At 37.8% G+C, this 13903-nt stretch overlaps 1 protein-coding gene across 2 annotated transcripts in view; it reads left to right on the forward strand.

Moving 5' to 3' along the window:
- The window catches only part of LOC136001328 (guanine nucleotide-binding protein G(q) subunit alpha), a 139326-nt gene that overhangs the window by 39436 nt on the left and 85987 nt on the right, over positions 1-13903 (forward strand). For both annotated transcript variants that reach the window (XM_065655500.1, XM_065655501.1), the window contains one exon: positions 6236-6420. In XM_065655500.1, coding sequence (XP_065511572.1) covers positions 6236-6420 — 185 coding nt within the window. The remainder of the gene's footprint in view (positions 1-6235; positions 6421-13903) is intronic.

Consider the following 13903-nt stretch of genomic DNA (forward strand, 5'->3'; position numbering starts at 1 on the left):
CAGTCCAAGGCCTGAATTCTGCACAGTTTTTGTGTTTTCATATAGGGCCATACTCAGTTTCAGCAGAAATGTGATCCTGCTGCATTCCACCGCTGGAATAGCAACAAAATAAACCATATTTTTTGTTTTCTCTGTAGCTGAATTAGTGGTAGCAGAGGGGACATAAAACTTGCTTCCAAGTGAAATACAACTTTATAGTTGAAATCAAATATTTTTCTTCTCTCTATTACTGGTGTAGCTCTTACTCCTCATAGGAATTACTCTACTACTTAATACCTGATGAGGTTGATTTCTGCACTTTTCTTTAAATCAATGAGGCAGTGCACAACTGACGGCTGTTTTCTGGGTAAAGTTTGATGAAAGAGTATAGGTATAATAATAATGCAAGCAGAAAAATGGTCAGCAGATAGAAGTGTCAAGCTGTACCTACTCTGTGTGGGATGTTGACTCCACTCTGACCGATGAATCTTCACTTTCCTGGTAGCTCTGGGCCTCTTTCTGCCGCCAAGTCCCAAGCTAAAAGCCAGTCATTTGTGAATATACACCCAGTTGATTTAATGGTTCTTTATCAACGTATGTAGATAGTGGCTAACAGGGTAGTGGATTCGAATGGCTTTTTTTTATATCTTACATATTGAGAAGGTCCTTTTCTATCTAACTTAAATATGGAATTTCAAACAATAAAATACAGCCTTTTTTTTTTCTTAACCTTTTCATAGGTCAAACTTAGGAATAAACAGAGTCACGCATAGTTTAGCAGCACATCTTTTCTTATCAGCTGCCAGTGTGGATTTTGCTTAGATAATGGCATATTTTTTGTTTAAAAAGAGTCTTCAGCCTTGTAATTGATCACTCTACCTTATACTTCAGATTTACTGAAGTTACAATGGAGAGAGAACAAGTACAGGTATATGCTGTGCACCCATATGAAAGAGAAGATTGTCAGCATAGGCTTCTAGTCCTGAATTACTTTTAAATTAGTCTCCTACGTCTTCCTTGTCAGCCACCACATGAGCTTCAGAGCCACTCTGCCAATAGCTGCATTGTCACCTATTTAAAATTAACCATGTTTTAAGTTTTTCCGTAAGTTTCACAGGGCAAAGAAAGTTGTATATCAACATTTTGTAGTTTCTTTTTTGCAGGATGTGCTCCAGGAGTGATAGTAATAATACAAAAAATAGTGCATGGTATCTATGTATGTGTGTGTAAGCACACACGTAAGGGATTACTTCTGAATTTAAGCAACCTGATTTCTGGTTTCTTTTTGGAGGTAATACTGCTGGGGGGGACTTTCGGATCTCTAGTTGTAATATTCTTGATGATACAGTAATATTTTTTTGCTATTACCATTTGAAGAAAAAGAAATTTGGGGAGGTCTTCAGAGATTTGCCAGGCTGTGCTAAACTCTTACAAATTTTGATAATCCTCTATGCCATTCATCACTATTTGAGGCATTTCTTTACTGCTTTTAGAAGACAGTTAATTATTTTCATTCATCAGTTGGGTTGTTTTTTTTATCTGGAAAGAAATTTTTTTAGAAGTCAAATGACCAACCATGCTGTGTGCTTGAATCAGGAAGTTTGGGTTTTGGTTTTGTTTTGGTTTGGGTGGGTTTTTTTCAGTCACACCATCAACTTCTCTTCACAGTACCACCCAAGGGTTATATTAGGATCATGGGTTTTTTGGAAAGTCACTCTTTTTAAAAGATGGGGAGGGAGAGTGGTGATATTATTATTCATTGAGAATCTGGTATGTTTTGTGGCCTTCAACTGTCTTCTTACTGACAAGAAGATATTACTCACCTGGCTTCAGAGAACTGATCCAAGTCTTGACTAATTTAAATGTACAACAACAGCCAGCAGAAAACTGATCTCAGTGTAGTTTTACCCCACCCTGGTCCATTCTGCTGATCTGCTTCATTGCCATTTCGCCTTTCTTCTCTCCTTGTATCAGCTAGAGATATTCCTGGGATGGTGGTAATAGAAGCTGCAGTTAGCAGAAGCTGTAGCGTATTCAGATCCTCTCAGGACATGTAGGTATTTTTTATCTACTTTCAAGTTTTCTACTTTACACCAGGTGAAACGGGCCCACTCAAGAGTCCCGTTCAGGTTGTTATCCAGTGTTGGTTTTGTTTATTATTGTGATAGGTAAGATTTTAGGCACATATTGACAAGTTGCATTTCTTAACTTGCTCTGTAATGGATAAGGCTGTAGAGAGCACAGTTGGTGTTGTATCAGTCAGAGTCTTAATGGTCCTATATTGCCAGTCATGGGATTTTAAAAGCCAGAAAATATATTCAAAAAATCGAATCTAGGTTTGACTCAGTGCTTTAACAGTGGTAGTTTAAAATTCCACTCCCCACCAGGAAAAATGCTGTAATGATTGCAGCCCTGCTTAACTAACACTGGTAATTCATTGTGCCAGACTTTTCCCTGTTTATCTGATAGTAAATAATATTGCTTGTTTTCTTTCCAATTGTTTTAGTTGGGGGAGAAGTATCTAAGCAGATCTCTAGTGACATGCTTTTAAATGGTGTTCCATCACTCTTAAGCAGTTTTCACGTAAACAGGACTTTTTTTTTTTTTTACAGAAAGATTTGATCCCACTGTTTTGGGGTTTATTTTTTAAAAAAGGCCATACTTGAAATTCTCTTTGTATGCTTTTCTTTTCAGCAGCAATATAAAAAATATTTACTTTCTGCCCTTGGTCATAACAATCTAAGAGGAACTATCAATGTGCAGTTTTTGTGAGTTCCTGTATATTGTGCTGAAACCAAACATTTTCACTTCTTAGTAATTTTGGGGGAGTCCTGTGAATTTTATTAATATCTGTCATTCATATTCTTTTACCCTATTTTCATGCATTCTGTACTGGAAACTTTCCATGATTTCCATTTTCACCAGGACGCTTTTCACACTGCCCCTGTGCATGTGACACTACATGCAGTCAAGGAGAACTAGAAATGTTCTCATCTTTGCTGCTGGCTTAACCAGAAGATGAGTCTGTGAGCAGGCACAAGAAAGTGGTTTTAAGCATTGACCTGAGGAGGGACAGACTTCAGGAAACTTTGAGAGGGCCTTCAAAAAGAGTAGTTATACGTATTTTACATGTGTATACGATATATATTTTCAGGTACTCATGTATACGAAGAAAATTATATAAATACATACATACATACATATATATATATATATATATATATATATATATATATATATATATATATATAGTGTGTCTATCTATATATCTTTAGATCTCTGAGTATAATTTGTTACTGGTCTTTGGCTGATGAAGTCTTAGTACAGTGACACCCAATTACAAAACCACAAAGCTCAGTAAGATGCAGACTTTAGTTTTAGATTCTTCTTTGGATTTCAGTTTGTTTTTACTACATATTGCAGATTTTGTAGACTCCCTTTCTGGTGTAAATAGTGTGAAATACTGTCTTCTCTAAGATGATGCAAATTGCTCTACCACTGTGTTTTCTTGAGTGTGATTATCACGTGTGATATCAATTGCTACCTATGCTCCCCGTAAAGAATTAAAAGAATTAGAAGCTTCAGGTTTTAAAACAGAGTAAATAACACAAGCATGTTCTTCATATCTCTGTGCTAAATTTGTGTTTGGGGATTTTGAAAGAATCTGGATTCCTATGTGGGGCAGCATCAGGCACAAAACTGAAAGCCACTTTGTATTCCACTGATTCAGAGGTGTTTCCTGGAAATTATTTCTTTATGCATTAGTTAAAGCAGAGTCTTTAGTAGAAGAGTTAATCATATCAAAAAGGCATCTAATTCTGTGCTTTATAGGTTCATGTTGAACAATTTTTTGTACTAAATGTGTGACATATCTTGCAGAAAAGCTGGACAGTGTTACAGAATTCTAAAAAATGTGCTATGGCATTTTATTTCATTTTACGTGTAAGGAGTTGACTCTGTTTCATACGTTTCAGAAAAAGAGAAAAGCTGTGGTGGTCTTAAGGGTAGCCCAAGGTGTTTTTTACTATCTAATAGTTCTGTAGTGTCTAGGTCTGTAATTTTGTACAATCATAAGGAAAGTGGTGTTTTCTCTCCACCCATAGGTGGCCGAAGCGTAAAGATCGCGCCTCTGACTCAGAACTGGAAGACGGGCAGGTGTCACTGACCCAGGGCGGCTGTCCCGCAGGGGCCGGTGCCGCCTGGCAGCTGGGCAGTGCCCTGTGCACATCATGCTGCCCTCCTCGCCCTAGTGCAGACCCAGGGTCCCCGTGAAGGCCGAGGGTGGGGTAGGCTTGGTCTCACTTTTCAGCGTCAGAGCACATTCTACTTCATTACGATAATGGTGGACAGCAGGATGACCATGAGCCAGCACTGTGCCCTTGTGGCCAAGAAGGCCAATGGTACCTGGAGTGTATTAGAAGGGGGGTGGTTAGTAGGTCGAGAGAGGTTCTCCTCCTCCTCTACTCTGCCCTGTTGAGACCTCATCTGGAATATTGTGTCCAGTTCTGCACCCCTCAGTTCCAGAAGGACAGGGAACTGCTGGAGAGAGTCCAGTGCAGGGCAACAAAGATGAAGAAGGGAGTGGAGCATCTCCCTTATGAGGAAAGGCTGAGGGAGCTGGGTCTCTTTAGCTTGGAGAAGAGGAGACTGAGGGATGACCTCATTAATATTTTTAAGTATGTAAAGAGTGAGTGTCAGGATGATGGAGCCGGGCTCTGTGACAACCAATGATAAGACAAGGGGCAATGAGTATCATCTGGAACACAGGAGGTGTCATTTAAATTTGAGAAGAAACTTCTTCACGGTGAAGGTGCCAGAGCACTGGAACAGGCTGCCCAGGGAGGTTGTGGAGTCTCCTTTTCTGGAGACATTCAAAACCCGCCTGGACGCCTTCCTGTGTAACCTCATCTGGGTGTTCCTGCTCCGGCAGGGGGATTGGACTAGGTGATCTTTTGAGGTCCTTTCCAATCCCTAACATTCTGTGATTCTGTGAATAACCGCTTTTTCCCCAGAGAAGATAAAATTGGTCGATATGGAGCATCGTGCTTGATTTTCTGGGAATGTGTGTGTGTAAGAAAGACGTGTTAGTACTCTGTGTGTGGGAAATGGGACTGAAGGTTTCAAAATGATGGTCATGGTAAAGGCAAAAGCTTTTAGAGGCTTCCAGCTTAGGTTTTTGCAGAGTGCGCCATCTCAGAAATGCTTAAGCATTTTCCTTCAACCTTGCACTGCACTGCTGTGAAACACACTTCTCTGACAAGACACCTAAAGCATTATGTAAGGGACATAAGGCTGCCTTTGTCCTGGGGCACAAGTATTATTGGTATGAGGCATGAAAGCTTTACAGAAATTACTAAAATAAAACCCAGGCTGAAAGGCTGAAGAGCACCGCACTGAGCAATGCACGCTGCTGCATGCATTTTGTTTCCTGCAGGGCTGAGTAGCTGGGTGCACCGCAGGATTTATGTGGCTGTGCAACTGCTCATTCTAAATTTCAACAACTCCTTTTAAGCAAACACAGGAATAATATAGATAAGCTCTTCTAGTCACAGAGGATGAGCTCATTGAATTGGACCAAAGGAGAAATGTGTGTTGTGTGCTGTGTGAAATTTCCAACAAGCAGATCTTAACTTTAAATTGACAAATAGTCAGAAATGTTCATTAACAAACTACTTTTAATACAAAGTACAGAGATGCAAAGAAATTTGGAGGAAGGAATGACTGCCCATTAATGAATATGAGCCAAATTTTAATTAATACTGATACCACATGTTTCTGAGGTTAAAGTTTGCAGGGCTGTAATTATTACACTACTTGCTTGTTTTTCTTTCTAAAGCATCTATCGGTTACACACTGCCTACCATAATGTCCTGAAAGTTGTCCAAGGAAGATAATTTTTTTTTCTTATTTCCTGAAATTTTGAGATAAAATGTTGCATAGTAATTACCTAAAGTTAGATATTTCAGACAGTTATGTCTTCAAGAATGGAAGATTTAAAAATATGCAGTCATATATGACATGTACATTTTGGAGTTTTGTTTTACTCATTAGTTTAGTTGTTAAATGCAAGTTTAAATCCAGTGGTACTTCAGTTGCTACTGATGCTGCTGTTTGACACTGAACTGGTCCTTGTAGTTACCTTGCACGCACCACTTAACACTGTTCAGCCCTGCACTAATCAAGCTGTCAGCATAATGCAGAAAAAGTTATGTTTGTGTCCAGTGGCTAAAGCATATCTTTCTTACTTGTCTTGCAGGCACAGGAGAGAGTGGCAAAAGCACATTTATCAAGCAGATGAGAATCATTCATGGATCAGGTTACTCTGATGAAGACAAACGGGGTTTTACAAAACTGGTGTACCAGAATATATTTACAGCAATGCAGGCCATGATCAGAGCCATGGACACCCTCAAAATCCCATACAAGTACGAACATAACAAGGTGAGACTTTTGTTTATTTCTGTAGTTGAAGCTTTTCCTCTTTTTATTTTGGGAAATATACTGAAGGTCTCAAAAAATTATATCACACAAACTATACTAAAAGTTCAGAAAAAAAAGGACATATTCCAGTCCTGCCTTCAGTTCTCTGCTCTTTTTGCTGTTTTGGCAACACAAAGGTGCTACTTTTAACAAGAGCTGGTCTTAAGATGCCTGGGGGGTTTGTCACAGGACAGAGGTTGTTTAATGGCAGGCTGCTCTTTGACTGTGACTTCAGTTACCCCTTGTCTTTTCCTCCCAGGCAAGCCATGCTCTGGCCAGAGCACAGTTAAACCATTCTTCTGATCTGTAGCAGAACTTTACTGCTTAAGGTTTGCCATTAGCATTACAAGTTGAAAAAAAATTGAATTATTAGAAAAGTAGGTGAGGATTTCTGTTTGTGTGTGAACATATTGTGAAATAAAATTTTCAACACAAGACCTTAAAATAATCAGATTCTTTTGAGATTGCCGTTACTGAAATTTAAAACAACAAAATAGATTTGAAATATTTGGATGGTTCATCTCTGACCAGTCTGACTTCTTTCCTCATCTAGTGAAAGATGTTGCTGCTCATTGCAGGGGGGTTGGACTAGATGACCTTTGAAGGTCCCTTCCAACCCAAACTATTCTATGAAGGAGAGTGAAATGCATAATGTTTATTTGAATACATGGTAAGGCACAGGATTACATGGCTATATCTCCCACTTCTTGTTCACAGAAGCAGTACAAATTTGATAACAGATCTTGAGAACTTCTCCTGATTTTTACTGTGTTGAGCCATTATCATCAGCTTTGTCAGGTGGAGAATTTAAGATGTCACACAAGTGGAGGGTTCACCTTTCTTTCAGTCTTTTGAAGGAGTATTATAATTTAGCAATCCTGGATTGAAATAATAATTCCTGTGATGAATTACTCCAAAGTTCTTTTATTCTAATAATTTTTTAAATATCAGAAACTATCAAAGAGCAGGGACATTAACAATAAAGAAGTAAGTTAAGAAGGGGAAGACAGGATGAAATAAACTTCTTTTAAGATGAAAATCTTTTGTGTCTACATATATGAAGTTTAATTATGAACTCCTGTGTATGTCTTAAGGTATCTAATTGAGAAGTAGGAAAGGTAAAGCTTATTACTAGGTTAGAGAAGCTTTGTTTCTCCATTTGCTTCTGCCAAAGTCATTGCAGATGGTCATCACTTTGTTGGTGGCGTGATGTTGCAATAACCAGAGTCTTGCAGGAGCCTGGCTTTGTGCAGTGGGAAGTCAAAAGGATCCTGTCTGTCAAAATCCGTATTGTTAACCTTCTTGACTGTTGGGTGGGGTTTTTTGTGCATGTGAAAAAGTTTGAAAAATTGGTCCTAGTTGGTAAAAGAAACTGCTGGACTTCTAATCTAACTGCATGCTGGAGCTTTCTAGTTTCTCCTCATCCCTCACAAATCAAAATCAAATGTGTGTAATTAGTATTAAAAAGGAAACTGCGTTTGTATGTGTCATCCAGCCTTTTCACTCCATGTTTGTGCTGTGCACAAAGCATGCAGCATACTGGCCTGAAAAGTTAGTTGGTTGTAAAGCGCAATAATTTTTTCATCAAAGTTGATATTGATTGTCACTTTGCCATAGCATCTGGAAGTCCTAATTGTAAATCAGGATTTTTTTTTTCCTTGTATTATACTACAGAGTGTATTTTCTGTAGTTATTGTTTAAGTTAAGAGTGCTGAATTTACAGTGTTTTTATATCATTGGAGTGAGTTGGTTTGGTTTGGCATAGCTGTATACACATGTCCAGAGCTCTTCACTTGCTCTGTATAAAAACAACTTCCCCAAAAGTCGAAATCTATCTTTGTGCTCAGGTCCTTCACAAGCATTCCCATCAGTTTCTAATACGGCTACATGCCGAGTAAAATAGAAGTCACCAACTGACAGGGTCTCAAGGTAATTCCTGTACGAATTCTTTTGGAAATACAGGGGAAACCAAACTTGCTACAGCATTGTGCCAGAGTAGAGAAGATTGCAGTCTGCTGCATTTGAGGCTTGGTATACAAGGTCACTTCACTTTAGAGCTCTGAAAGCCAATCAGTTGGTTAATCTGCCTTTTTTTTTTTTCAAGGCCATTGAAAACAAACTCATTAGCCTAGCAGTCTGGAAAACACAGGAAGAGCGCTCCCCATTAATTTGAATCTCCTATCAGGAAGTCCTATCTCTGGAGAGAATATCTCAAAGTTTGAGTAACAACATATTTTTAGCACAGTAGTTGTTCTGCACAATAGTTTAGCAAACTGCAGTTCAAGCTGATATTGATATGTTTAGGCCTAAAGAAAAGGACCCTTTTTTGTCAATTTCTTCATATTCTGCAGTAGACTTTGGGACTAGAGTAGAAATGCTTTTCTCTTCCTGTACCAATTTTCTTACCTTTAAATGGGAATTATTAAAAATGGAGTTTTTTTAATCTTTGAATGCTGCTGAAATGTGAAATGCTCCTGTATCAGACAGTTAGTTAAGTAGGCAGTTGCAATTTTTGTGTGGTACACAACATCACAACATCATTTAGGTTGGATTACTTTAATATAATAGATGTAACAAGAGGCAAGTTTTAAGTTTAGCAAGTTAGTTCTTGTGGAGTTATGTTGGCTTCATAGTCACCAATATAGCTAAAGAGGCAGAGAGTGAAATCTCCTGTTTTATAATAATCTAGGCTGTGTTTAAAGGTTTGTCATCAGAGTAGTGAAAGTCAATTGATAAATATAACTATTAGTATTTAGAGTGTAATATCTCAGAACTGATTGTACAACCTTATAACATGAAAGACATTTCTTTTTTGTGTTAAACTTCAGAATATGAGCTCTACTGAGGTTTAAGATGGTGGGTGAGGGTGATCTCTTAGGAATTTGTCTGTCATAGGAAATGGTGGCTTATGGGGTGGTTTTTAGTTTCCTTTTGGGTGTTATTGTTCTTCCGTTACTTATTTTTTAACTGGGAGTTGTGCAGTTCTCATGTGGCTCTTGAATTTTAGAGTATTTTATGAAATATGGGAAAACCTTAGTATTTTTATAGAAATGTTCCTAGACAATACTCAAAATTGCCTGTCTTTACAAAATGTTGTGAGTGTGCAGGACTAACTCATGCAATTGCAGGTATTCAAATGCACATTTTAAAAACTAAAATACAGGTTTATTTTTTTACAATTTGTCTTTTTAGAAAGCCGAACCATGTTTCAATGCTTCTGTAGTTCCTTCCCAATACTGAAATAAGTCCATTCATATTAATCTTCTAAATTCTTATGTCTTCATTATTCTTCGTAATGGCTTAGAAGCCTTTCCTTTGTCTGTTTCTCCTTGTCTTTTTTTTTTTTTTAACCTGTCTAATATTGCTGAAGGTAGGCAGTATACATGGGTGGCTTTTTTTTTTCCTCGTCATTAAGAAGTTCTACCAAGTCTATTACTATACTAAACAAATGTATTGCTGTACTGAACACCAACTACCACTGTTACCCCATACTATTCCCTTTCAATGTAAATTCCAAAAGACTAGTTGTGTCTCTGCTCTAGCAGACAGTATCAGGAAGGTGTCACTCTGTGGTGATTAACAGGCAGGAAATCTTACTCAAATCCCATGCCCATAATTTCCTGTGAGACTTTGTAAATATTCATAACAAGGTAACTGATGTGAGTAACAGTAACAGAACAGGCTACAAGAAAGTTTGTAAATAAGCTGAAAACATAACTTTTATTGTACGCATAGACATTTGCTGTTAAGTTTCTAATAGTGTTTTCTGGTGAAGCTTTATGTATTTTTCCCTGTTCAGTTTGAGGAAAGTTTTACAGTAAAAGTAAACAGATAAGGGAAATGCTTTCAAAGTCCAAAATCTTACTGGCATTATTTTCAAGTCCACATTTACCTTGTTAACTCATTTCTTCTAAGACAAATCCACTGGAGCAAACAAATAAAAATACAGACAGAAGTAGGACAACAGGAGTGGCCATGGAGTCAGACTGCATAAATTTTTATCTCTGGTAAACAGTGGGAGTGTTAAGTGTTCTAGATGTCTTGGGTGAAATTTGATGCTGAACAACCCTAGGCTGGAGGAAAGGTCCTCCTGCAGACACCTCACTTGATACGCAAAGAGTGTGAGGGACTGAATCCAGAGCAGGACTGTGCAAACACTGGGAAGGTTTTTGACTGTCAGATGATGTGGGATTTGTCACCTTTTATGGGTGTGGGGGATGTTTTGTGGGTTTTAGTTGTTTGTTAAAAGCAAGAATGATATTCTTGGGATGCTGAAATGAAATTGGTTTGGAAGAGAGATAATCAAGTGGCTCTTCAAGCAGATGGAGAAGCCTGAATGGCGCCCTCCACACAAACAGTATTCTGCAGCATCTTGAACCTGGAGCAGAAGGCTTAACGCAGGTTGCATGAAAAGGAGATTGATACTAATAGTGTTAGTTAGTATTTAATGTGTCATAGTGCTCACTATTTAAGTATTCTCGGGTGTTCTTCTCCAGGCACTCAAAACCGAAGAAAAGTTACGTGATAAATAGGAGCCTTGTGGAAGAGTTAAATGTTTCTAACACTGGGAAGCTTCAGATGCATTATTTTGGCAAGAAATAGGTTGCTGCAGCACTGGCCAACATGGAAGAGAGTATAGTTACATTTAAAGTATCATGGTCCTTTAACAGCCTGAGTTCAGATACAAGAACTGAAGACAGCTTTTTTTTTTCCCCCCAGGAACCATAATGCGAGGTAAAACTCATCTCCCTAATAGCATTTTCCTCCGTGCAGACATTGATTCAGGGAGCTTTAGGAGCTCCAGTAAAACCATGAACCATTTCCTCTTCAGCAATTTGTAGAGAGTCCTTCATGAGGACTTTGACAATCCTGACTAGATCCCAGCCTCTCCCAGCTGTCTTTCTCAGCTTTTTATCAGCCTCCTTCTGTCAGTCATTTACTCCTCTCATGCCCTGCCTTTTTCTCTGGCACCTCTCCAGTCTTACATACATTTGACCTCAGCAGGTCTTTAGCTACATACCTGTGGCTTTACCATTTTATTCTACTCTCTGCTGTTTTCTTTCTCATTTATTTTTTCCTACATTTTTTGAAAACCCTATACGTATAGTAACTTGCACTCTATCCTCTTTCTGCCAGTTCACTCATTTGCTTGCTCTCTGTTTAGAGCAGAGGTCTCTTGGCATTTGTCTGTATTGCTCCAATGCATTTATCAGTTGGTTGTTTCCTCTGTTATATTCTAAGTGTTTCGTACTTTGTGCCAGCAGAAGTGTGAGTTTTAGATGTTTTTCCAAGCAGGATTGAACATTCCCATGAAGATCTGAGAATATATTTCTTTAAAAAAATCCCATACAGATAAACAAACACTTTCCTCAGTAAAATAATTTCACTGATACAAAATGAGGAACTGTCTGTGCCTGCAGTTCAACGTAAATTTGAAAACTAAATTTTAGCTACTCTTTTTGCAGAGCAATAAGATTTCTTCCTTCCTCCTTTTATATTTCATTTTAAGTAAAGCTCTTTTTTAAATACAACATTTTAAGTGATTAACTGCCTTTTGCTAATGAGAAGTGATAAGTCATGTAGAAAAACACTCATGTGGCATGTGATGTCTGTGCTTATTCTTTCCAATTTCACCATTTTGCTCTTTCTGCTAGTGTGGAGAATGAATAAGTGATAAAAATTAAAATGTGAAATATGCTCAGGGCCACTTTTCTGTGTGATAGGAGTTTGGTGTTTATTTTAAGCGAATGAGCTTTTATACTCTTGGGATGGTTCTGACTTTCTTCATAATTAGCAACAGTTGTGTAAATATAAGTATTGATATAATAAAATTTTAAACAGAAAACATATAAACAGAACCATGTATAAGTATTTTCAAGAAACAGCTTCCTGATTATTTTGTTCATTTGTACAGAAGACATGCTAAGGTTATCCAGCTTTTATTTCTGAAGTAATTTCATATTGAAATGTTTTTGTCATATTTTCCTCTGAAACATTATGAAATTATTTCCTTCCTGCTGTAAACTTTTCTGGAGAAGTTGGATCCAGTTATGTTCTGGTTAAGTTACGTAGAATGACTAAAAATTCTTGAAATCTCATGTCTTCGTTATTCACTTCTAGTAAAACACAAACGTTTCTTGAAATAAGGTTAACTTCGATGGATTAAGGAATCTTCAGCTAAAATGGACCATACTTTTCTGAAGGCTTTGTCAGTCTGTTGTGCAGTTTGCACTTCCTATATGGTAGAAGTTACAATGTCTGAGATGCAAGAAGGCTTTGTCTTACAATAAAATTCAGCTTTGGTGTAGAAAATAGACTAATGTTAAGCAAAGAGGTTGTTTTAAAACGAAAACAAAACACCGTCCCCCCCTGTTTTTTTCCTGAAATATAATTTATTTTGTATTGTGGAATATATTGCCCAGTAGAGGTATTCACATAATTCCTTTGATTCTCTACTTTTTCTGAAAGATTATTTTATTTTTTTTTTTTTCTCTCCAGTTAAAGTAGGTATATGCACATGAAGAACTGATCACATATTCGTGCTTCATCAGCCCAACCACATGCCTGCCTCTGCCTATTTTCAGACTATGGGTCCATGTAGCTGCACTCTTAGACTTTGTCATCACTTCGGGTGATTGTATAGAGGTGAGAGGCAAGAGGTCAGTCCTTTGCTTCTGGAAGAGGAGGCTGGCAAAGGGAAATCTAAGCATGACGTTAGTTGTGTCATGTTCTAATTTTTTTCTAATAGCCTTCATAACAATCAAACACAAGGCTTCGGTTGCATGCTTCAGCTTCGGCAAAAAGTGTACAGATCTTGACTATAGATTGTTTAATGTTATGGTGTACCTAAGACAGTGGATAGGTAGGAAAACCATTTGTTATGAACAAGTCACTTCTGTGAACAGTCTCAAGCATGATAAAAGAGTGCTTAATATTGTGTTGGAGGGGTAGTAACTACAAAAAGTTACTTTTAATCCTTCCTAGCGTTTCTCTAACTCTCATGTCCCTATCTTATATAAGAGTTTGTGGGCATGTGGCTGGGACAAGTGATACTGCAGAAAAGCTGTTACTTGTTAATTAAGGTTGTTTCTTGATGATGACTTTCCTTTTTTCTTAATGTGACCTATCAGCCAGAGGTAAAATTTGGCTTATTGTTTAGTTGTTAACCTTCCAACCCAGTTTGTAGATATGGTGTAGTAATGGGTTGCATGTACATGTTTTGCTAGTTTGGAGTGTTACTTGAAAATTTCCAAAATGAAAATTGTGTCCTGAGTCGTGTATTTGGAGATGCTCTCTCTTTTTAGGTATCTTTTTGTTTGGTAAACTGTGACTGCTAGTTTGAGAACTTAAGCTCTCTGTATGTATTGTTGGCTGTACAAGCAGGTAGATGAGTGCCCTTGACATGTGAAGACATTCTTTGCGTCTGGTCTCCAGTCTTTAACCA

Source organism: Caloenas nicobarica, chromosome Z, assembly GCF_036013445.1.
Source record: "Caloenas nicobarica isolate bCalNic1 chromosome Z, bCalNic1.hap1, whole genome shotgun sequence".
NCBI lineage: Eukaryota > Metazoa > Chordata > Aves > Columbiformes > Columbidae > Caloenas > Caloenas nicobarica.